General features: G+C 40.1%; 1 protein-coding gene across 1 annotated transcript in view; it reads left to right on the forward strand.

Annotated features, from left to right (window-relative positions):
* Nucleotides 1–26,163, forward strand: part of LOC308368797 (anoctamin-1-like) — a gene marked incomplete at both ends in the record, with an annotated part of 121,160 nt that overhangs the window by 59,457 nt on the left and 35,540 nt on the right. The window contains 11 exons of the mRNA XM_080843056.1: nt 2,244–2,299; nt 2,730–2,771; nt 3,370–3,434; nt 3,984–4,118; nt 7,514–7,674; nt 14,130–14,224; nt 14,912–14,983; nt 20,558–20,632; nt 20,862–21,063; nt 23,315–23,426; nt 25,552–25,609. Of these exons, the coding sequence (XP_080699182.1) occupies nt 2,244–2,299; nt 2,730–2,771; nt 3,370–3,434; nt 3,984–4,118; nt 7,514–7,674; nt 14,130–14,224; nt 14,912–14,983; nt 20,558–20,632; nt 20,862–21,063; nt 23,315–23,426; nt 25,552–25,609 (1,073 nt within the window). The remainder of the gene's footprint in view (nt 1–2,243; nt 2,300–2,729; nt 2,772–3,369; nt 3,435–3,983; nt 4,119–7,513; nt 7,675–14,129; nt 14,225–14,911; nt 14,984–20,557; nt 20,633–20,861; nt 21,064–23,314; nt 23,427–25,551; nt 25,610–26,163) is intronic.

A 26,163-nucleotide genomic window follows, 5' to 3' on the forward strand; every position in this document is an offset into this window, starting at 1 on the left:
ACAGATTTTTTCCCTGACCGTGATGATGTTGCAATACCGCTCATTAATATAAAAACACACCCCTCCTCCTCTGCGTTTCCCTGTCGTCTCCGATGAACTGTCAAGCCGAATTGGGCTTTTCAAACCCAGTTATTGACAGATCCTCGTCTCGATCCTGGTCGGTGAGCCATGACTCAGTGAAAGCGAGTAAACACGACTACCGTATCTCCCCTCTAGTCTTAGTCCATAATTCCAGTTCGTCGGTCTTGTTGCGGATGGATTGCACATTTGATAGCAGTATAGTGGGGAGTGGTGGTAACTTGCGGCGATTGTCCAACCGAAGACTTTTGAGTCTCCGGCGTAGGCCGCCTCTCTTCCCCCTCTTCCGAGACCTCGGGGCCGGCGGTTTATACTGCAGAGCCCTCGGGATGGTATTAGGGATAATCCCAGAGGTTGAAGTCCGCAACGAGAGGAGAAACTCTCTGCTGTACGCTCTCCTGGTAATTCCGCGTCCACCTGCTTCCAAACAGGCTGGGGAACCCAGCACCAACGATACCGAGAGGAAGAGCACAAAAAGCTCCAAGAGAGTTCCAATAATTTGCATGGCTGAAAATCACTGACAGTACAGATTTGTAGGTAAAATGGGTACCATTCTCATATGGGAGTACCAGATTATGTAGGTATCTTACATAATGAGCAGGCGCCGGGTAAATGTGGGTGCAAATGTGTATGAATTGTGATATTGTCTCCACGAGGGCCACCAAGACACACTGGCGCTGTCCTTGCAACAGCAACAATATGTTGGTAATCTCACCCGATTGGACAGGGATCAACCATTCAACACAAAGGCAGATCAATTAAGTTGATAATCCACAAATCAGTCTCATTAAATATATCAGTCTCATAAAATATATTATACTATCAATTTGGAACTCTGATTAATAATTAAATTAATAACTACAAACAAAGTTACCTTATTAATAGTATGGTTGAAGGTCATTGGAGTTCTGAATAGAAGAGGTTGACAACGTCCATTCTTGTGTAACATTAAATAAACCAGCGTATATAAATCAAAGTATTTATTTACACAATGATAAGAGAATAACACACAATATGTAATCTAGCTAAATGTATCTAACTAATGAATTGAAGGAGTATACTGTATGTATGTGTAAGGGAGAGAGGGAGTGTGTGTGTGCGCGAGCGTACGCTCTGAGTTGCGCTTTTAGGAGCGCGCCTGAAAGTATGTGTGTGTGTCCCTTTGTCTGACCACGTAGTTCCGCGTGCATGTGTGTACGCGTTCGTGAACATACATGTGTGGTGTGAAGCGCGAAGTTCGATTTTGTGCTTCACGTGTGTGGCTATATGAAGGCCAATGTATTTGTAATCGTATGTGATTTAAGATGCCATGTTAGAAGAGATGGTTAGTGATGCATGCAAGACTCGTGTGTCTGATAAGCAATCCTAACGATTTCCCTTAGATGGTGTGGCGAAGCCAACTACCAATTAACAATGAAAGTATATATCAGTTATGTTCGGTAAACAAAACAGATACAATACATGAACAATGGCATATGTAAACAGTCCTATGCTTAGCCAGGTTGTGAATAGCTAGCTGCCCAGTCGAAGTTACCAGTCCTTTGGAAAAGTGTTGGCGCATCCGATGTTCCTGAGGCAGAGAAGAGATGAAAAAGTTGTCCTTGCTTTGATGTCGTCGTTTCACTGTAGTTACGCCCGGAATGTTGCAGGAATGTTGCAGTGCCTGGCAAAGCCAGTGTTGAGAAGAGCGCAAAGAGAGAGAATGTATCATTTCAACGCAGTTTTAAATGAGAAAGTGCGTCACGGTTTTTACCACCTTGTTTTCAGCCAATTGCTGTCTCAGTACTGAAATGCAGATAACAGTTTAGGTGATAAGGGAATTGTGGGTAATGAAGTCTTTTGTGGGACTACCGACACATTCATACACGAAATTAAAGTTTTAAAGAGTCCGTTTCAGCAGTTCCAAACATTGAAAGGTAGAGACACAGGCTGCTGGGTCGCACGCGAAGGAGCGCCCCCGGAACATCTTCATGAATCCAATCAAGTCATTGCCAGAGAAGTGAAGATGTACCATATCCTATTCTTAAGATTTAGTCATGCAATATATCATGCAATCATTATCTTCTGGAATACACCTCCTTGGAAGCCCAGGCTCTCACTTTCATGTGTCTTGTGATATCTCTTTACAACATCTGAAAATGTAACAATACATCCATGTTATGCAGGAATTACCAGCCTCCTTGGAAATGGAGTTTATACCTCTGCTTACCCTCCTCATGATGTAAGTTGCCTCAAGTAATATAATGGTATACTAAATTTAATAAACACACTTTTAACTACAAGCCATAAACTGATGAAACCGCACTCCACACCCTTACAGCAGTTCTTACAGAAGTCTTGTTACATTGTTACCACACAAGTATGTAGTTTAGTGTAACCTAAAACATGAGGGAATACTAAGGCTGTATTTCCATCCATAAGGATTAGGATGTAAGCATAAACGAACACCACATCAATTGGCTGTTTTATAATTAGTATATTACACTACATGTGTAAAATTGCAGGGTGCAGTGTTACCTATTTTGCGCTCTATGCTAAGGCATTATGATGATTCCCCCCCCCACACACACACATGCATGCATGCACGTTTAAGTAAGAGGTCTGTATGATATATTTCTTTTTGTGTGTCTGTCACTTGTGTTTTCCTACAGGGAGATATTGATGGCATACAGGCAGAACCCAATGACCGGAAGGTGAGACTGAGTCCAGACATTAAGCTCTGCACTATAAAAAAACCCAATACATGTTTAATAGTACGTAAGAAAGACACATAATGTCCCGGTGTGTACAGCATCCTAGAGCAGAAGATTGTCAACTGTAGTGGACATCAGTAAGAAGCAAGCCTATCGTATAATTGTAAGCTGTATTTGAAAAGTTCCAGTGTTTAAATAAAGATCAACGGGTCTGTTATCATTCAACATGGATTCTACATGGATGGTGGCCAAAGCCCAGTCATTAGTTCCATACCTAATTTCTACCAAAGAGGTCAAATATCAATAAATAGATGAAAGTGTGCATGTCTGTGTTTTAAAATAAATAAATAAATAAAAGTGTGCATGACCGTGAATTTTAAAACTTAATTGAGAGTAAAATGTCGTCTTTATACTTCAAAAAACAAATATCTAGAATGTGGACCTCATGCAGCAATGGACTCAGACTATATTAGGTCTTGTTGTGTAATCTGCTTTTAAATCCACTGTATTTTTTGAAAGGATTTATTGTATGATTAAAATGATCCCACAAGTAGTATATCCCTTACATATGTTATGTTGAACTCATTCTGTTCCACAGACCCTGTATGAGGAGTGGGCGTGCTACAGCATTTTCTACAAGTACCAGCCCATTGGCCTCATCAGGTATGATATGATGCAATCAGCCATCAGCTCTCTGTCTAAAGATGACCATGGAAGTATCGTATGTATGTTTTCAGCCGTGCTGTTGTGAGTATGGTGAGGAGCACACAAAGAGGGACCCTCTGTGCTTTTTAACTAGAACGTTCTTTCATAGAACTACACAAAGGGCATTGTTGTTTTTGTTGTTATTATTAGTATTATTATAATTTTTTTTTTTTAGTGATGCTTAAGACTGTTGTAAGTGTTGCTTGTGTTTCTTGCCTTGCCTTCCTGTTTGACATGGATTCGGCCATCTGACCAGTACCTAAGTAGCTAGCAGTGTCGGCTATAAAGCTCATATTTGTTCAAATGTTTACATAATTATGATTCAGGAAGAAGTCCTGAGGATCGAAGTTTAAAGAGGTGCTGCGCCGTTGCCAGATCCTCTTCATTTCTGTTGAGTGACTACTGAGTGTCGTTCTGATGCTATTAGGAAATCAAATGTCACATGTTTATGACTTTGCATTTTTTTTGTCATCCATTTTATGCTGACCTCTTTCTCCGTCACAACAGAAAGTACTTTGGGGAGAAGGTGGCCCTTTACTTTGCTTGGCTGGGTGTATACACTCAAATGCTGATCCCGGCAGCCATTGTGGGCGTAATTGTGTTCCTGTACGGCTGTGCAACTGTAGATGATAACATTCCCAGGTTTGTAAGTCCCCAGGGCATTTTCAAAGTCTATGGTCATGTGCCACAGGTATCAGGGATCATGGCCAGTCTATGATTTAGAACATGTTTTGTCATGAACAATTAACCATGTGGAATTCCATCAGCATGAGCTGAATGTGATGAGGCTTAGGCCGCGGCTACACCAGACGCGGAAATTTTGCTTTGCGGACGCGGTGAGAACGCAGCAGAGTTCGAAACCGTTGAAAGCAATGAGAGTGGCTACACCGGACGCCGAAACGGAATGTACCGCGCCGACATTTCCGCGCGGAAAATTAAGAAATAGACTGGTTTCTATTTTCCGCGAGGTTTGCGTCGGCCTTTTTACATAGAGTATGGCAATAAATCAATGAAATGTAATGACATTCATTATATATTTGCTGTGAATAATGAAGAAGGCCAACTCCGATTATTTTCCAAAACCCTCAAGAGCATTTTTAACGTTACTTTTCTGTTTGAAGATACGACAGTGTAGAAGATAGACCTATATAGACAGTGTAAGTAGATATATAGCAAGTAAGATAGTTGTCAGTGTTCAAGAATTAATTACTTTATATTCATTAATAAACTTGAAAAACGAGGACAGCTTTACGACCACAGGGATGCCCGCAAATTACTTAAAATCTCCCGGAATCTAAAGCGAGCAAACAAGACAGACAGACGTGCTCCAAACCGCGTTGAAATCTGTGTAGCGAGCGCACAACAGAGAGGGATAGGGATCTAGTGCATGAGGCAGTGTGCGTGTGTGCCTCAAATAAAAGTAGATAGGTAGACATAAATAGGATAGTTTTAGCAGCATATATGCTAATAAATAGTATAAGTAGACTAATCTACATATTTAAACATAATTCACAAAGAACATAGGGCTATAGCCTATAGAATGATATTATGCTTTTATAACTTTTAGGGACCACAACAAAAATACGTAGGCCTCCCTGAAATGGAATAGCCTACCTCCCTGAAATGACTTTTTGCAGGTTGGGATGTCTTTAACAATAACTTGCATGCGCAGCAATCATAAAACGTGATTTTTAGTTTGCACCTGCATATAACGTCAGAGATGTCGGCGAAAGTTTTTTTAACTAGCCTACCTAAGATATTGATTTTATCGTGTCCCTTCAATGAATATGTTATTTAACCTTACCTCATCAACAAACGCAACTTACATTATTGCAAACGTTAAACTGTGAACTATAAATCTACATATTCCATGCTATCATCATGCCATGCAGGGCCATTGCATAATTTAGCGAAAAGCGTGAGGTGGCCAGCGGGGTACAGTTGAGACACAATGTATCAACTGTACCCGCGATCAGCAGTTTAGAAGTCAGACAACAAACAAAGCAAATGAAAATAAAATGTTATATTTTTTGATATTAGACCTGTTCTATTAATGGGTGTTTTTTCAAACATGAAAATTATAACAATGTTTTATCTTGGGGTCTAAATAAGCAAGATGGGAGATCGGGTGCAGTTGGTACAACTTGATTGTGATATAGCCTATGCTACTCATAGTACAAATTAAAAAGGCATGCAGTGTATATGAATGTGTATATGTGTGACTGTTGGCCATGTTTTGTAGCCTGTAGCCTATGGATTTATGTTTGTGCTTTATTTTGTCCAGTTGTCTTTTAAAAGAAAGTTGAATGTATTTGTAATGCTTGGTCACCATCAATGGGTTTAAATGGGTGTCTCAACTGTACACCACACGAGACAAAGTCGCACTTCATGTTTATGAGCTAATTATGAATAGGCTACATTTAGTAAGTTATGGATATTATTGATTGATAATATTTTAGTATACAATCAAAGGAAATACGTGGCAAGTGCCTTCCGTCTAGTCACGGCAGCACTGCAAGTTTCAAATGGTTTATGTCCGTTGATGTTTGCTTGGTAACCAAGTCTGCCATAAATTAAACGTTACTTGAATCTTGTTTGAATAACGGGTTTCTGTAGACTTCATACTTAAACATGTTACTCTAATCCAGATGAAGGGATATGGAGGAACTTTGATTGATAAAATAAGTAAACAAAGACAGCAAAACCGATATTGGTTTCATTTTTAACGCGTCCGGTGTAGCCGGTTCCATAAAATATCCGCTTGGTGAACGTTCTATTTCCGCAAGGCAGAATTTCCGCGTCTGGTGTAGCCGTAGCGTTACAGTGCAAACCCATGACAGCGACGCGACCAAGTTCCATCGCTTTGAGTGGGCGTGGTGTAGCGTGTGGAAATGGCATAACAGACTGGACTATTGAGCTAGTGAGCAGGCTAGTCAGTTAGAAGCTATCTAGTCACTTGTCTTTATATAAAAACTGTCATTGTGTTCAAATAAGCCCAGGATTAAATATATAACATACCAGGAGCAACAACAAGCCCTTACAATGCCACCCAAGCCTTTCTTTTTAGCAAATTAAACAACCAAACGATGCCACAGTCCTACAATTTTAAACCGTCAAAGACGACACCAAACAATCTCATTGGCCTCTGCCAGGAAAAATCGCTCCTCATTTGCATAAGTTTCAACATGTTCGAATTTTCATCGGTCACGTCGCCCAAATCACTGGTCTATGTCACAATGGATTGGCTCCAGTTGAAATGCATTGGGTTTAGAAATCGCGTCGCTCATAACGGTGTCATGGGTTTGCACCGTAAAGGGGGTGGTATCATTTGTAGTTTTGCTGTTAATGTTGGTATCGCTTAGGTGGAGCTTTTGCTTGCAAAACCTGTAATGTTACAATAAATATATTCCAGCCCTCTCACAGTTGTAGTTATAGTACAGAATAGCACTCTTACGCTAGGCTGCCATTGCAGCAAAACACCTTGCAGCCTTACCTACCCACTTTTTGTTTGGGGGTTGTGGTCGCAAAAACAGCAAGCAAGTTTGGTAATCCTGTTAGTAGCAAGTGTAGTTATAGAACAATTAGCCTGTCAGCTAGCTATAAAGTACTAGCTCCGAATAATGAAATGAAGATCTACACTAGACAGTCGCTCAGACATAGTTATATAAATATTTTCATGCTGCATGAAGCCTTGAGCCTCTGCTATCTTGGTCAGACTGTTTTACATTACTCCTGCCCCTCTAGGGAATGTCACGTATGAGACACATTACACACCGATCTCATTGGTTCTCACATGGTTTCATTTGCATAGGCTCAATTTTGCTCAGATTTCTCCCACAGCGAATTTCGCATACAATCTGAAAGACGGTAAAGGAAAATTCGCTGCAATGGAAGTGTACAGTTAAGCTCAAAAGGTTTTCATTAGAGTAGGATGTTGATGACATTTAAGTTAAAGCAAAACATTTGCCTCATACTTTGCCTTTAGCATTATCATTACACACATTCAAAACCATATTTCTGTTCAACCTTTTGTACAGCATGGAGATCTGTGACCCTCGCAACAACATCACCATGTGCCCTCTCTGCGATCGTGCCTGTAGCTACTGGAAGCTCCAGACAGCCTGTGGGACCGCCCGAGCAAGCCACCTGTTTGACAACCCAGCCACTGTCTTCTTCTCTGTCTTCATGGCTCTGTGGGGTAAGCCTGTCAGCCTACTCTCTCACTCTTGCTATGTCCTTTTACTGTTACAGTGGGAGTGTCTGGTAATGCAAACAATGCCTAGCGTTAGATGTGTTGCATAAATCTGGAGAAAGAGATAGACTACCCCCAAAAAAGAGCCAGTTTCCTGAACTGCAAACGCCATGGTCGATGATCACAGTAACCAAAATCCTACACTAACTAGGTGAGCTTGATATACAGCTCGAAAACTTCTTGGCACCGCACCCGTAGTGCTGCTGCTGTATCCACAGGCACTTTTGAGGTGACTTGGATCTTTGACATAACTTAAGTTAATCACCATTTTCTGGTTTATGAAGGTATTTTCAGTATTTTAATTGTGAACACTTCTGCAGTGCTAAATGACTACATAAGGCTAGATAAGTAGCCTAACTAAGTAAAAGAACATCAGCATGATTGAGTGCTATTTCTTGAGACCTTGGCCATGTTCCATTATCACAGGCACTGTACCCAACAAGTGTTGCTCAATTCAACATCAAAACACTAGTTTTATATTTTGTATTTTCCACAAGCTTTTGAATCACCTTGTCTCTTTACTCTTCATGGTCTCTGTTATTTCATAACCTGGCTGATTGATTACCCTTAGACAGAGTTATTTTTATATCCAGAAGATCTCTGCTTTAACCACTCATAGGGGGTACCCAACATATCTTTTTCAAATTTTCCATTACGCGCTGGCACCGCAGGCAATTGGTTATGTCACCTATGCCACAAACAATCAGTGCAGGTCATGTAAACATACAGGTTTGCAAATCAGGGAAGTTATGATTATTTGGATGGTTGAGTATAGGTGGTATGTTTATTGCTGTTGGTAGGTTGTAGATAACATTTATCAGAAAACATAACAGGAGTTCCACAGATCTTCCACTCAAAGAGAAACAGTCTTTATAAACTTCCCTTCCACTCAAAGAGAAACAGTCTTTATAAACTTCCCTTCCACTCAAAGAGAAACAGTCATCTGTATAAACTTCCCTTCCACTCAAAGAGAAACAGTCATCTGTATAAACTTCCCTTCCACTCAAAGAGAAACAGTCTTTATAAACTTCCCTTCCACTCAAAGAGAAACAGTCATCTGTATAAACTTCCCTTCCACTCAAAGAGAAACAGTCATCTGTATAAACTTCCCTTCCACTCAAAGAGAAACAGTCATCTGTATAAACTTCCCTTCCACTCAAAGAGAATCAAAGTCATCTGTATAAACTTCCCTTCCACTCAAAGAGAATCAAAGTCATCTGTATAAACTTCCCTTCCACTCAAAGAGAAACAGTCATCTGTATAAACTTCCCTTCCACTCAAAGAGAAACAGTCATCTGTATAAACTTCCCTTCCACTCAAAGAGAATCAAAGTCATCTGTCTAAACTTCCCTTCCACTCAAAGAGAATCAAAGTCATCTGTATAAACTTCCCTTCCACTCAAAGAGAAACAGTCATCTGTATAAACTTCCCTTCCACTCAAAGAGAAACAGTCATCTGTATAAACTTCCCTTCCACTCAAAGAGAATCAAAGTCATCTGTCTAAACTTCCCTTCCACTCAAAGAGAAACAGTCATCTGTATAAACTTCCCTTCCACTCAAAGAGAATCAAAGTCATCTGTATAAACTTCCCTTCCACTCAAAGAGAATCAAAGTCATCTGTATAAACTTCCCTTCCACTCAAAGAGAATCAAAGTCATCTGTATAAACTTCCCTTCCACTCAAAGAGAATCAAAGTCATCTGTCTAAACTCTCCCCACCACTCAAAGAGAAACAGTCATCTGTATAAACTTCCCTTCCACTCAAAGAGAAACAGTCATCTGTATAAACTTCCCTTCCACTCCAAGAGAAACAGTCATCTGTATAAACTTCCCTTCCACTCAAAGAGAATCAAAGTCATCTGTCTAAACTCTCCCCACCACTCAAAGAGAAACAGTCATCTGTATAAACTTCCCTTCCACTCAAAGAGAAACAGTCATCTGTATAAACTTCCCTTCCACTCAAAGAGAAACAGTCATCTGTATAAACTTCCCTTCCACTCAAAGAGAATCAAAGTCATCTGTCTAAACTTCCCTTCCACTCAAAGAGAATCAGTCATCTGTATAAACTTCCCTTCCACTCAAAGAGAATCAAAGTCATCTGTATAAACTTCCCTTCCACTCAAAGAGAATCAAAGTCATCTGTCTAAACTCTCCCCAGAAACAGTCATATGTATAAACTTCCCTTCCACTCAAAGAGAAACAGTCATCTGTATAAACTTCCCTTCCACTCAAAGAGAATCAAAGTCATCTGTATAAACTTCCCTTCCACTCAAAGAGAAACAGTCATCTGTAAAAACTTCCCTTCCACTCAAAGAGAATCAAAGTCATCTGTCTAAACTCTCCCCACCACTCAAAGAGAATCAAAGTCATCTGTCTAAACTTCCCTTCCAATCAAAGAGAATCAAAGTCATCTGTATAAACTTCCCTTCCACTCAAAGAGAATCAAAGTCATCTGTATAAACTTCCCTTCCACTCAAAGAGAATCAAAGTCATCTGTCTAAACTCTCCCCACCACTCAAAGAGAAACAGTCATCTGTCTAAACTCTCCCCACCACTCAAAGAGAAATAGTCATCTGTATAAACTTCCCTTCCACTCAAAGAGAATCAAAGTCATCTGTATAAACTTCCCTTCCACTCAAAGAGAATCAAAGTCATCTGTATAAACTTCCCTTCCACTCTTCCCTTCCACTCAAAGAGAAACAGTCATCTGTATAAACTTCCCTTCCACTCAAAGAGAAACAGTCATCTGTATAAACTTCCCTTCCACTCAAAGAGAATCAGTCATCTGTCTAAACTTCCCTTCCACTCAAAGAGAATCAGTCATCTGTATAAACTTCCCTTCCACTCAAAGAGAATCAAAGTCATCTGTATAAACTTCCCTTCCACTCAAAGAGAAACAGTCATCTGTATAAACTTCCCTTCCACTCAAAGAGAAACAGTCATCTGTATAAACTTCCCTTCCACTCAAAGAGAATCAGTCATCTGTCTAAACTTCCCTTCCACTCAAAGAGAAACAGTCATCTGTATAAACTTCCCTTCCACTCAAAGAGAATCAAAGTCATCTGTATAAACTTCCCTTCCACTCAAAGAGAATCAAAGTCATCTGTCTAAACTCTCCCCACCACTCAAAGAGAAACAGTCATCTGTATAAACTTCCCTTCCACTCAAAGAGAAACAGTCATCTGTATAAACTTCCCTTCCACTCCAAGAGAAACAGTCATCTGTATAAACTTCCCTTCCACTCAAAGAGAATCAAAGTCATCTGTCTAAACTCTCCCCACCACTCAAAGAGAAACAGTCATCTGTATAAGCTTCCCTTCCACTCAAAGAGAAACAGTCATCTGTATAAACTTCCCTTCCACTCAAAGAGAAACAGTCATCTGTATAAACTTCCCTTCCACTCAAAGAGAATCAAAGTCATCTGTCTAAACTCTCCCCACCACTCAAAGAGAATCAAAGTCATCTGTCTAAACTTCCCTTCCACTCAAAGAGAATCAGTCATCTGTATAAACTTCCCTTCCACTCAAAGAGAATCAAAGTCATCTGTATAAACTTCCCTTCCACTCAAAGAGAATCAAAGTCATCTGTCTAAACTCTCCCCAGAAACAGTCATCTGTATAAACTTCCCTTCCACTCAAAGAGAATCAAAGTCATCTGTATAAACTTCCCTTCCACTCAAAGAGAATCAACGTCATCTGTATAAACTTCCCTTCCACTCAAAGAGAAACAGTCATCTGTAAAAACTTCCCTTCCACTCAAAGAGAATCAAAGTCATCTGTCTAAACTCTCCCCACCACTCAAAGAGAATCAAAGTCATCTGTCTAAACTTCCCTTCCACTCAAAGAGAATAAAAGTCATCTGTATAAACTTCCCTTCCACTCAAAGAGAATCAAAGTCATCTGTATAAACTTCCCTTCCACTCAAAGAGAATCAAAGTCATCTGTCTAAACTCTCCCCACCACTCAAAGAGAAACAGTCATCTGTCTAAACTCTCCCCACCACTCAAAGAGAAACAGTCATCTGTATAAACTTCCCTTCCACTCAAAGAGAATCAAAGTCATCTGTATAAACTTCCCTTCCACTCAAAGAGAATCAAAGTCATCTGTATAAACTTCCCTTCCACTCAAAGAGAAACAGTCATCTGTATAAACTTCCCTTCCACTCAAAGAGAAACAGTCATCTGTATAAACTTCCCTTCCACTCAAAGAGAAACAGTCATCTGTATAAACTTCCCTTCCACTCAAAGAGAATCAGTCATCTGTATAAACTTCCCTTCCACTCAAAGAGAAACAGTCATCTGTATAAACTTCCCTTCCACTCAAAGAGAATCAAAGTCATCTTTATAAACTTCCCTTCCACTCAAAGAGAATCAAAGTCATCTGTATAAACTTCCCTTCCACTCAAAGAGAAACAGTCATCTGTATAAACTTCCCTTCCACTCAAAGAGAAACAGTCATCTGTATAAACTTCCCTTCCACTCAAAGAGAAACAGTCATCTGTATAAACTTCCCTTCCACTCAAAGAGAATCAAAGTCATCTGTATAAACTTCCCTTCCACTCAAAGAGAATCAAAGTCATCTGTATAAACTTCCCTTCCACTCAAAGAGAATCAAAGTCATCTGTATAAACTTCCCTTCCACTCAAAGAGAATCAAAGTCATCTGTATAAACTTCCCTTCCACTCAAAGAGAAACAGTCATCTGTATAAACTTCCCTTCCACTCAAAGAGAATCAAAGTCATCTGTATAAACTTCCCCACCACTCAAAGAGAATCAAAGTCATCTGTCTAAACTTCCCTTCCACTCAAATAGAAACAGTCATCTGTATAAACTTCCCTTCCACTCAAAGAGAATCAAAGTCATCTGTATAAACTTCCTCACCACTCAAAGAGAATCAAAGTCATCTGTATAAACTTCCCTTCCACTCAAAGAGAATCAAAGTCATCTGTCTAAACTCTCCCCACCACTCAAAGAGAAACAGTCATCTGTATAAACTTCCCTTCCACTCAAAGAGAAACAGTCATCTGTATAAACTTCCCTTCCACTCAAAGAGAAACAGTCATCTGTATAAACTTCCCTTCCACTCAAAGAGAATCAAAGTCATCTGTATAAACTTCCCCACCACTCAAAGAGAATCAAAGTCATCTGTATAAACTTCCCTTCCACTCAAAGAGAAACAGTCATCTGTATAAACTTCCCTTCCACTCAAAGAGAATCAAAGTCATCTGGATAAACTTCCCTTCCACTCAAAGAGAAACAGTCATCTGTATAAACTTCCCTTCCACTCAAAGAGAATCAAAGTCATCTGTCTAAACTTCCCTTCCACTCAAAGAGAAACAGTCATCTGTATAAACTTCCCTTCCACTCAAAGAGAATCAAAGTCATCTGGATAAACTTCCCCACCACTCAAAGAGAATCAAAGTCATCTGTATAAACTTCCCTTCCACTCAAAGAGAATCAAAGTCATCTGTCTAAACTCTCCCCACCACTCAAAGAGAATCAAAGTCATCTGTCTAAACTCTCCCCACCACTCAAAGAGAATCAAAGTCATCTGTCTAAACTCTCCCCACCACTCAAAGAGAAACAGTCATCTGTCTAAACTCTCCCCACCACTCAAAGAGAATCAAAGTCATCTGTCTAAACTCTCCCCACCACTCAAAGAGAAACAGTCATCTGTCTAAACTCTCCCCACCACTCAAAGAGAATCAAAGTCATCTGTCTAAACTCTCCCCACCACTCAAAGAGAATCAAAGTCATCTGTCTAAACTCTCCCCACCACTCAAAGAGAAACAGTCATCTGTATAAACTCTCCCCACCACTCAAAGAGAATCAAAGTCATCTGTCTAAACTTCCCTTCCACTCAAAGAGAAACAGTCATCTGTATAAACTTCCCTTCCACTCAAAGAGAAACAGTCATCTGTATAAACTTCCCTTCCACTCAAAGAGAATCAAAGTCATCTGTCTAAACTCTCCCCACCACTCAAAGAGAATCAAAGTCATCTGTCTAAACTCTCCCCACCACTCAAAGAGAATCAAAGTCATCTGTCTAAACTCTCCCCACCACTCAAAGAGAAACAAAGTCATCTGTCTAAACTTCCCTTCCACTCAAAGAGAATCAAAGTCATCTGTATAAACTTCCCTTCCACTCAAAGAGAATCAAAGTCATCTGTATAAACTTCCCTTCCACTCAAAGAGAAACAGTCATCTGTATAAACTTCCCTTCCACTCAAAGAGAATCAAAGTCATCTGTCTAAACTTCCCTTCCACTCAAAGAGAATCAAAGTCATCTGTCTAAACTCTCCCCACCACTCAAAGAGAATCAAAGTCATCTGTCTAAACTTCCCTTCCACTCAAAGAGAATCAAAGTCATCTGTCTAAACTCTCCCCACCACTTCTCTTTCCAGCCACTATGTTCATGGAGCACTGGAAGAGGAGGCAGATGAGGCTGAACTACATCTGGGACCTCACAGGCCTTGAAGAGGAGGATCTGATTGACACAGTAAGTACACATAATACATGATACAAGAATGTCTAGTGTAAAGGTGTCTAGGGCCAGTTCACTTACATTTCCTCACATGCTTGGACATCCATTCGCAACACAACGGCGAATAATAAGTATGATCCTCCATTTTTCAAAATTAGGGTTCTCGAACTTCTCACAGAACAAAATGGTTAGCCAGCACCCACAACCCCTTATTCCTCTTATTCTTCTTTGTCTTTGTCACCATATTCATGCTGCCACTTCAACATAAAAATGTGAAAGGCCCTTTCGAGAGCCAGTAGTCTGTTCTAGGCTGCTGTAGATACATGGTGGTGCAACATGGCAGGCTCCTTAGAAGGGGACCCGCTCCCAATGTAGATATCAAGGTTTTATTCTAAGCTAACGAAAACACAATTTATAGTTTCAGGTTATAGTATACACTAATGAAAACATAATAATGATTACCATATTTCCATTTCTGCTAATTGATCCCCCTTAATTCTACACAGTTTATGTTTTATTTATATTTATATTTAAGTGATATTATATGTATGATATTCAGACATTTGTAGGGGCCAAGATTCTTGTAGTAGTGTCAAATCCTGTCACTGTCCTCTTTTCATGTCATTATTATTTTAAGTTGTTACCCCAGGGGCCAGAACTGAGATTGAATAAGATTCTGTCTCTTTCTTCACTGCTGCCCAGGACCATCCACGACCTGATTATGAGTTCAGAGTAATGCAGAAAACCCTTCAAAAGGAATCTCACAGCTCCAAGGTAAGATTCTCTTGGCACATCAATTAAGCACATCAATTAAGTTGAACACATGGGGTGCCACACAAAATATAGGCTCTTCCACAGTGGTCTAAAATAAAGATCAGTCACAAATCAGTCTTATAAATCAATCTAATATACAGTATATTAGCCTCATAAAATATGACACTATTGTCATATAATGTGTACATGTACTGTGACGCTCCTGCCCAGGAGACGCACAAGTGCAACTCTCAAATTAGTAACACGCCCTGACGTGAGCGACGGCACCTTTGATTAGCCGCGATAGCCGTCAGGCTTGAGGTAGAGGACACACCCCCTTTGTTGCTCAATCAGCACAGCTCCTGATGAGTTTTGAAATAGGGGTTTTTGCGGGAGAGGGAGAGAGAGTAAGAAAGAGTAATACTCTGCATCTCCGTGACGGACAACGACAAAGTAGGCCACTGGTCCCTATTTCCTTATATTGGGTTTGGAGCGTCCGCTGTGAGCCAACCGCACTGTCCTGTACACTGAAGGCCCCCACATACTTATCTGACCCTGCTCTCCGATCTCACGAGGCACGCCCTAAAACGCCCTCCTTGAAGTGGGACCACAACTTTGAGCACCTCGGAGAGCCATCCGAGGGTGTCGGATGGCCTCTGGAGCACTGCTTGAATTTTCTCAATATCCGATCCGAGCTGTCCGACACCCCTGGCTAAAATCAAAAATACATAAATAAGGGGGTAATACATAAGATAATTCCTGACGATAACGATAATTAGACGATATTTAAAAAAAAATGTGATTGGAAATCTCAGAGTTATACCTTCGTGGAGATTACATTAATGGGCACAATGTTTAAAGAAAACACTTCTTTCTTGTCTTTAAACAAAAATAACTTTATTGAACTGCAATGCAGAAATATTGAACTCTTGTAATAAAGTGCTTCATGCATCCATGAGAATTATTGCACATCAACAGCAGTGCTTATGGCCTTATTAAACTTAAAATTCTGTCCAAGATTGTACAAAAATACAAATTCGAGCATTAGAACATGGATCGGGAAGAATTTTTATGTCTGAGCCCGGCCCGGTCCGACAGCCATTCAAATATATTTTTTTCGAATCCGAACCGAGCCCGACGGAATCAATTCTCAACTGTTCATAGTACTAATGCCACATTGACGTACGTTTTTTATGAATAGCCTGGCTTTATATTCTGGGGCATCAACAGTTAAATGCTCTCTCTCACAAACAAGCGCTGTTAAACGCACAAGCGTACACAATAAGGCCAATAAGCATATTTAAATTAAATGATTCACATTGCAAGAACGTTAAGTAAAATGGCGCCGCTCCTTTAAGAGCACGTACAGGGAGGGACAACGGTGACTCATAGTTTGGATGTAGCGACAAACATTTATGTGCTGTAAAAGTGTTAACCTGTATGTGAGTAACGTGAGTTTTATTAAAGCATAGCGTGCGTAATGTGTAGCTATTTCATTCCGTTTGCTAACCTTTCCTGCTGTCTGTATTTACTAACCAGCAGCAGACGTAAAGGAAAGGGAATTAACCCCGAAGTTAAAAACATGTAATCTACTTCGGCCATGGAGCATTTTACTCCCCTGCAGCAGGAAAGGTAAACAAACGGAATGAAATAGCTACACATTACACACGCTATGTTTTAATAAAACTCACGTTTTATGCAACACCAACGGAGGCACAACAGACATCACCGTTCGCTGTTAACCTGTTGCAAAGTGGATGCGAGAAGCCATGTCACGTGATCACATAGGCCCACTAGTCGTGTGAGTGCCGTGCTGTGGGGAGCGCTGCTGCGCCGTAGGCTATATTAAGAACATGATGTGAACAGTTTCCCTGTGCGTGTCATTGTTTTTGGCGAAGTCATTTAAATACTCGATAATGTAATTTTGCACATCGTTTGAACAACAATGACGATATTATCGCAGACGATATATATCGCCCACCTCTACATTTGATTTAGGATTACAGATGAGAGGACTGACAGAGAAGGCATTGGTGAAATTTAGAAGCAAGCCAGGTTGAGAGGAATTCAAATGGCTGATATCTAAGGTTGATGTGAGGAACTGTGTTTGTTTTGTGTTAACACCTTAAGGCATCTGCAGGATTATCCAACTCACCTCGTACGACTTCACGAGAGACACGCCCTTTCTAATCTGATGATCGTACGACTCACCTTTACCTGCAGGGTTCTACTAGGGGCTGTGGAGATTACCAACGGTTTATTATGATGTTACAAGGCCATTACATCATCATCAACAACAGTAGAACTATAAAATAAGAAATCGTTTGTTTTTATCCTGTGTATGTTCCGTTAATGATCAGAGGCTGTTGTGAAATGAATTACTAACGACAATGACCAAGCTTGCGGTTATTGCCGAATATTTTCTATTATTATTCCACACAAATAGTTCTGCTTTTTTACGTCTACAATTCAGGTTCTTTTACAATTTAATCATTTACACTGCATGTTCTGCTAGCTCAAACACAAAGAGGCTGTTCGAAAACCAAGAAATGTTTTTATTATTGCTGTAATTAGACGACGTCTCCCTATGCTTTATATGCGGCGAGAGCCACGATAGAGCAAGGAAGAAGGGAGATCTCGGTTTTCCTCCTGCATCGCCACTGTTGCCATTCATAGTTTTTTTTTAATTTTTACAAACCTGAATTGTAGACGTAAAAAAGCAGAACTGTTTGTGTGGTATAATAATAGAAAATACTCGGCAATAACAGCGAGCTTGGTCATTGTCGTTAGTAATTCATTTCACAACAACAGCCTCTGATCATTAACGGAAAATACACGGGTGTACCAAGAAATGTTTTTATTATTGCTGTAATTAGACGACGTCTCCCTATGCTTTATATGCGGCGAGAGCCCGATAGAGCAAGGAAGAAGAGAGATCTCGGTTTTCCTCCTGCATCGCCGTTGGTGCCCTTCATAGTTTTTTTCATTTTTACAAACTTGTCCCTGATCTTCCTCCAACTCCTAATGCACTCCTGGACCTCCAGCCCCAGGTTCCCAGCGATCTCTCAGCGATTTTTTTAAAACGGCGGTGCTGTCATATAGGGAACGAAACAGGAAATGTGATTTTAGCCAGGGGTGTCGGATAGCTTGGATCGGATAGTGAGAAAATTCAAGCGGTGCTCCAGAGGCTATCCGACACCCTCGGATGGCTCTCCGAGGTGCTCAAAGGTGTGGTCCCACTTCAAGGAGGGCGTTTTAGGGCGTGCCTCGTGAGATCGGAGAGCAGGGTCGGATAAGTATGTGGGGGCCTTTAGCCCCGGTGCAACAGCCGCATAGCCCTAGCCCTACTTTGGATATTAGTGTGTTTGCTTATACGAGGGGTGTTTAGAGTAGCCTCTCGTATGAGCCTGTTTAGATAGAAACTTCTGGTATTATTGTGTTTGCTTGTACGAGTTGTGTTAAGCATAGCTTTCGTATGTACCTGTTTAGATAGAAACTTCTGGTATCATTGTGTTTGCTTGTACGAGTTGTGTTAAGCGTAGCTTCTCGTATGAGCCTGTTTTGTTATAAACGTTGGTTATTGTTTTGTTTGCTTGTACGAGTTGTGTTAAGCGTATTGTTTTGGTTGCATATACGAAATGTATTTGGAGTGTTGGTGATTGTTTGGCCTCTTGTGAATTGAGATTTGTTTGGACACTTTATTTTTAGTTTGCCTGGAACAGCGTCTTGCTAGTGAGGTATTGTTTTGGTTGCATGAATTGTATTTGGAGTGTTTGTGAATGTTTGGCCTCTTGTGAATTGAGATTTGTGTGGACACTTTATTTTTCGTTTGCCTGGAACAGCGTCTTGCTAGCAAGGTATTGTTTTGGTTACCTGAATTGTATTTGGAGTGTTGTGAATGTTTGGCCTCTTGTGAATTGAGATTTGCTTGGACACTTTATTTTTCGTTTGCCTGGAACAGCGTCTTGCTGGTGAATCTGTTATTTTTGTGTGAAAAAAGACTACAATTATTTCTGGAACGTTTATTGTGTAGAACCCCTCCGCACGGACTTTCCGACCTGGCTTCCAGAGCCCCGCGCACACACGTACATATCCGATCGCCGCACACACATTCGCACGCCAGCGCCACCCTCTGCCTCTGTCTCCGATGGTAGGCTACTGGACTTGTATGGTTGTAGTACTTGTGATTGACTTTGTTTGAGAAACGAACCCACATTTATCTGTGTTACCCTGTTCACTGATGGTCTCAAATTATATGGGTTCAACTAAACTATTGTATGTGTTTCATCTAATGTTGTTTTTGTTTGAACCTTTGTGACAAGTGGCATTAATTACAGTGCATGAAATGCCCTGTATTGTTATTCCTAGGCTTCTTCTTCTTCTTCTTCTTCTTCTTCTTCTTCTTCTTATTCTTGTTACCTTTTTCTGCGATTAATTCAGCCCGAACCGCTTAACGTAGAAACTTCATTCAAACTTTGACGCGTAGGTCTTGTAAACGACACTTATGCTATGTATTTTTCACTGTTCTAAACTTTATACTTTTTAAGATATTAAAGAAAAACAAATATAAATTTCTCCCATTGACTTACATTGGGCCATTATGACATCATAATAGGGTCTTTAAACTGGCTTGCACCTGTGCTTCACTGACAGCTGCACCAAATCAAAGGAACCTCTACTCTCTCTGTCCCTCTCAATTTAACTGTAACTAGGAACATTAAGACACCATCCATTCTCTACTTTTTTTTCTCTCCATCTCTCCATCTTTCTCTCTCAGTCAACTTTCTCTCACACTCAATCTCTCTTCTTCACTCCATTTTTATCTCCTTTTTTCAATATTTTCACTCTCTCTTTATCTCTTCATCCAGAGCCACTCTTGTTCACTCTTCTTTCCTTCTTCCACTCTTCTTTCCTTTCTTATTTTCTTCTTTCACTCTTCTTTCCTTTGTTCTTTCCTTCTTTCACTCTTCTTTCTTTTCTTATTTCCTTCTTCCACTCTTCTTTCCTTCCTTCACTCTTCTTTCCTTTCTTCTTTCATTATTTCACTCTTCTTTCTTTTCTTCTTTCCTTCTTCCACTCTTCTTTCCTTTCTTCACTCTTCTTTCTTTTCTTCTTTCCTTCTTTCACTCTTCTTTCCTTCTTCCGCTCTTCTCTCCTTTCTTCACTCTTCTTTCCTTTTGTCTTTCCTTCTTCCACTCTTCTTTCCTTTCTTCTTTCCTTCTTTCACTCTTCTTTCTTTTCTTCTTCCTTTCTTAACCTTTGCATTTCATGCACTGGTATTTCCTTCAGGAAATGCATTTTCTAGTTGAAAATTGTCATACCGTTACAGTACGTATATGGGACCATATAACTTCTAGGACCTTTAGGACCCTTGAGTGACCTCACGGGAAATCAGGGGCCTCGGGGTATAGTTTAGTCTCACGTTGATGCTGAATGTAAGATTTATTTCCTGCCTGTGTAACCCCCACATTTGTTCAATAGAGAACTTTGCACTTAAATATGCTTATTGAGTGGACATCAGTTCTTTACAACTAACAATTTGGAACTTGATTAATAATTAAATTCATAATTACAACCATTTCTTTTCCGTTTCAGAATGAGAAGGTGAAACTTACCTGCACAGACAGGATGCCTGCATACATGACCGTCTTCATCATGATGTGTTTTATGGTAAAGATTTTATATATGACCATCTTCTTCATGATGTGTTTTATGGTAAAGATTGCATATATGACCGTCTATATCATGACGTGTTTTATGGTAAAGTATTTGGAGACATTTAATTGTACAAATGCTAAAACTCATTAGCATCTTTTCCCATATTGATTGTATTTCATTTTATTAACAGAAACAGTTTAGGGAAATCGTGAATTGACTCTACCTTTCTTCCATTGCACAGATTTCTGTTACCTTTGCCATTGTGTTTGGGGTTGTCCTGTACCGGATCTCCATCAAAACAGCCTTGCATATGAGTTCTACATCTACCTTCCGCTCAAATGTGCGTGCAACTGTGAAGTCTACCGCTGCGGTCATCAACCTCATCATCATAATAATCATGGATGAGATCTATGGGGCCCTGGCTCGCTGGCTCACTGTCCTTGGTGGGTTTTTGAATTATTAATTTTTTTGCACAAAACCCCTTTTCCACAGTACGAACAAAGTTCTAAACCTTAAGTTTTTGATCATAGATCATTCAATGTATTGTTTCGTTGTAAATGTATTGTTTGGTTGGGTGCATATGGGAGTGTGGTATTTTTTAACCAAAAGTTGACAGTTGTATTGTCTTCAAATCTACCACTACTAAGGGCTTAAGAAGAGTTTCCTATCCACCAACCCTATAGCATCATATCACAGTGGTAACTATGCCGTGGGGATATTTCTCATCAACTGGAACTACGAAACCTTCTAGAATTGAAGGGAGAATTAATGGAAAGACATTGTACACCATATTGTAAGAAAGCCTGTGCAGTCTGTTTTAAAGCAACGTAAGGCTTGGGAGAGGGTTTACCAATCAAGAGGACAGATACCCGAGGCACAAGGCTAAAGCAACACTTGAGTGCATGTTCTAGAACAGTGGTTCTCAACCGGGGGTCCGCGTACCCCTGGGGGTACGTGAAGGTAGTCCAGGGGGTACGTGAGATTTTTAAAAGATATATTTAAAATTAGCCTCCATTCAAAAACAATTTAAAAATAGTTATTATACGGCTCTTCAGAATGTTCCAAAATGAACGTTGATTTGTATGGGCCATATGTGGGTTAAATGTCTGCGTTCGCAGGTTTGTAATTCCTTGATATTCACTGCTGCGGCAAGTTTATCACTGCTGTCATTGGCAACGGGTTTTTTGCTTCTAATTCACATCTTTCATATCATTCCGCAAGTATTTTGGTTAGTTAACGTAACGGAAAGTCATTGAAACTTGAAGTCAGAAGGTGGATTGCTAAGCATTTGCGTGCAGAACTATTTTTTTCTTAGCGGAAATCACAAAATGGCAACAAACTCATTCAAAAGAGGTATTCTGGAGGAATGTCTTCTATCGTTTTGGCAAGTAACTGTATAATAAGCGCGATTTTATTTCGCGAAAACATGGGAGCTGAACACATACAACTGCTGCTGCACACAGAAGTGCGTTGGCTTTCTCGAGGGAGAATACTCAAACGGCTGTTGGAATTACGATGTGAAGTACAGACCTTTCTGATTGAGCACAGATCCCCCAATGCCACACAGACTGGCTTGCAAATATGTGCTATCTGGCAGATATTCAGCAAACTGAACGAACTGAATATGTCTGCAGGGAAAGGACACCAGCATTTTAAACCTGCATGACAAGGTGGTAGACTTCCCGAAGAAAGTAGTGCTGTGGAGAAGAGCCTCTGCACAGGGGGATTTCACCTGATTTCCTCAGATGGATGATTTTCTCTCTAGTGAGGATGTGGACAGAGCTCCAGTCCAGTTGGTCATCGTGGGACATTAGACCAATTTGATTCAACATTTTAATTTTCAATGTCCTACTTTCCTGACATGGAGGAGAAATCTACACAGCTGGATTGGGTGAAAAACCCATTTCTCTTGTCCGAAGCATGTGGAAGCTCTGTCACTAATCAGGAAACACTCATGGAAGTGTCATCTGACCGTGGGCTCCAGATGAAGTTTGCCACATCCACACTCACACAGTTTTGGATTTGTGTGAAGCAGGAGCACCCTGACCTGGGAGAGAAAGCTTTGAAGCAGCTACTACCCTATGCCTCCACATATTTATGTGAGGCCTCCTTCTCTGCAATGACTGTGATCAAAACAAAGCAGAGAAACAGACTGTGCCTGGAGAAGAGCTTGATCACAGCAGTTGCCTCCTTGCCACCAAGACTGACAAAGATTTTCAGTGAAGCACAAGTTTCTTACTAAAATGTAATTGCAAACGCACTCAGTTCAATGCAACAATGTTCAATGTTCAATCTTCAGTGCTGACAGTTTAATAAATCAGACAATGATGGCAAAGCGCTGTGTATAACATATTTTTTTCAATCAAAAATGCTTTGCGCTGGTTAGGGGGTACTTGGCTGAAAAAATATTTCACAGGGGGTACAATACTGAAAAAAGGTTGAGAACCACTGTTCTAGAAAGTGTTGATCAAAATTTTACTGAAAATCTGTGGCATGTGCGGTCTCTCTGTTTCTGATCTGGAATCTTCTGTAGGCAGACAAATAGTCTAGACTTTATCATCTTATTTTCTTTCTTGCACTTGTACTGAGTTAATAATTATAAGTAGCTGACGTGCCGATTGTCTCACGTTTTGGATAAAAGCCCCTGCTGACCTTTAGCTTCTTTCTGTTTGTTCTTTTGTGTTCTCTTTCCAGAGGTTCCTAAGACAGACCAGAGTTTTGAGGAGAGACTCATCTTTAAGACATTTATCTTAAAGTTTGTCAATGCCTTCACACCCATTGTCTACCTGGCTTTTTTCAGGGGAAGGTAGGAACCATTTGTTCCAGTGAATGTACATCAATGCTAATAATAGAAATTGCAACAGCCCCATTTAATGAATGTGATATCATAATAACACACAATATTTACCGATCAAAAAATATGAAAAAGACTTTGGCGAGCACATACATGGCTGCAACAATCTCAAAATATGATACTTATATATATATAGATAATGTGAGATGTTATGTTATGTGTTATGTGTTAAGTGTTACCACTTTTATTTTCAATCAATCATCCCATTCAAATTCGAAATTCTAAAATGTTTTCTAGTTCTGAGGGATAAGAAATATCACCACGTCATGGACTTATCACTGCCATATTTCACTGTTTAAAATGTTATTTCTTGAACTATAGACAGTGTTTCAATAGTTCGCCTGACAAAATGCTTGATGATAGAGATTATTTCCAAACACGGTTAATAATAGTCAAGTGCCTTGTATTCATATATTCCTTGTATGAATCATGTGCTTATGTAAGTAGGAACATGGATTTTCTCTGTGTGTGTGTAACTTGAATATTAGGTGCCACTTAGTCTGCATATGAACAAGAGCATGTTTAGACCAGAGGAGATAAGAAGGGAACTGTGCTTCTTCTGACCTTGTGCAAAACTGCCATCCTCGCAAGACAGGGAGCCTCGGACGTGAAAAATCCACCACGTGGTTATCCCTGCTGAAAGCTAAACTTCTGACTATATAAACCTTGTGCGATGGGTTTATCATTGCCTTCACTTTCAGCCTTGTGCTGGGAGGGGAGCCTGATTGCAATTGTTTGTGTTTGTTTGTCTAATAAATATACTTACATGCAGCTCCGGAGTCCTGAACTAACTAGGGTGATTTTTCACCTATCACTTGATTTAGAGCAATTGATAAGAAGCATGTTTGGCTTGGTAGCTTGCCGTGATCCTGGAATGCCTATAACAAGGATAGCATGTTAGCCGACTGCGTGTCTGCTGACTGCGTGTGATGTAAGGGGAAGGTAGGGCAGCTTTAAATATCCTATAATGCAGAAGTGGGGTGAGTTGAAGGCTGCCAATCATCCCCATTAGCTCCTCCTGAACTTTGTATACAAAATATAACTCCACTTGTAGTGCTTTAAGAATTGGCCAGAAAGCTCCATTTTGGTCTCATCTGACCATTGAAAACCCAACCCCACATAGTCAGCAACCTCCAACCATGCTTTAATGTGGATCTTCTAAAACTTTTTTGCCACCCCAGTTCCAGACATTGAAATAAACTTTCCGAGCTGTAGATTTTGGATAAGGGTGTGTAAATATATTCTTCTCTGACTGGGTACATTTGAATGTGCCAATCACAAACCCCCACTGCCCAAGTCTGATTTATCTATCTATCTTTATTGGAAAAGTGGCCCATTATGCCTACATAGTCCTGTATCAGCAAGGAAGCAGGAGCACATCTGTGTTAAGGGTTAATGCAATTCATCAATTAAGCCATCTCAGAGTAACCTTGGTATCCTCGAAGATAACCCATATCCAGACAGGATTTTAAAGAAGAATATATTGTTTATTTGAACTGGTTAAAGCCCTTGTCTAGGAAGAGGTCATCAAATGTATCTGACTTGAATGAAATGCTCCGTCAGCAGTAGATGAATGTCTGAATACACAAATGCCCTTCGCCCTGGCTTCGCTCTCTTCGCCCCATGCAGCTCTGACGAGCACACCTCTACTTAAACCACTCATAGGTAGCACCTAATGATGATTAGTTAAGTGAAATAAGTGCTACCTCTGCAGTATTCACATAATTTGATCTGGAACTCAAAAACACAGATTTTTGAATACTTATGCAAGTAGTATAGAAGAGGTTTCAATTAATGTATGTTAACAGACAAATACAATATTTTGGCTCTGGAAATATACTAGACCATAAATGATCGAAATAAATATATTGATTGGAAAAATATGTGTAAGTATCTTTTGTAATTGTGAGAATGGTGATGACTATTCAGAGGGGTTGAATTATTTTGCAAGCCTCTGTAGGAAGGGTTTAATTTCCCTGAAGCACTGTTGCTCTGATGTTCGTATGTGTGCTGTGCAGAGGGATGATCAGTTACTAGAGTCATGGCCACTGAAAGCCCATCCATCTTCTCTCTACAGGCTTGTTGGGCGACCTGGCAAATATCTCTATGTTGTGGGGACCTACCGCATGGAGGAGGTAACTATTTACTGTCTTCTCATCTCTTCTATGTATGGTCTCATGTGTGTCTCTGTCCCTGAACTAAGGTTTCTGTGTATATATACCTAGGTTTGGCAGATATACACTACTTACTTCTGTTAGAATTACTGGGAAATTCCTTGTTTTTCAAAATTGTATTTAATTTATAAACAAATCCTCATTGGAAATGTATGTACAACAGTCTGGGGACCACTGTGTACATGACAGATTGTGTTCATTTTTTAAATGAAAAAAAGTTTATAGAACTCTTACAGCTTACAAACATTAAACCATGAGAATTTCCAATGTATTACTGTGTTACTTTTAAACTGTATACAGTAATTACACCATGTGAAAAGTTTTAAGCACCATACTAAGGTAGGACCTAGTTTTTGTAGTCAGTGAACTCCCACCCACTCACCCACTCTTCCTTCCAGACACTCTTCACAAACCATCACTGCCCAAGTCTGATTCATCTATCCCTAACCCAGAAATATCCCATTCCCTTTACTGGGAGAATGGCACATGCACAAGCAAATCTGTGTTATAGGTTA

The sequence above is a fragment of the Sprattus sprattus genome (genome assembly GCF_963457725.1).
Source record: "Sprattus sprattus genome assembly, chromosome: 8".
Taxonomy (NCBI): Eukaryota; Metazoa; Chordata; class Actinopteri; order Clupeiformes; family Clupeidae; genus Sprattus; species Sprattus sprattus.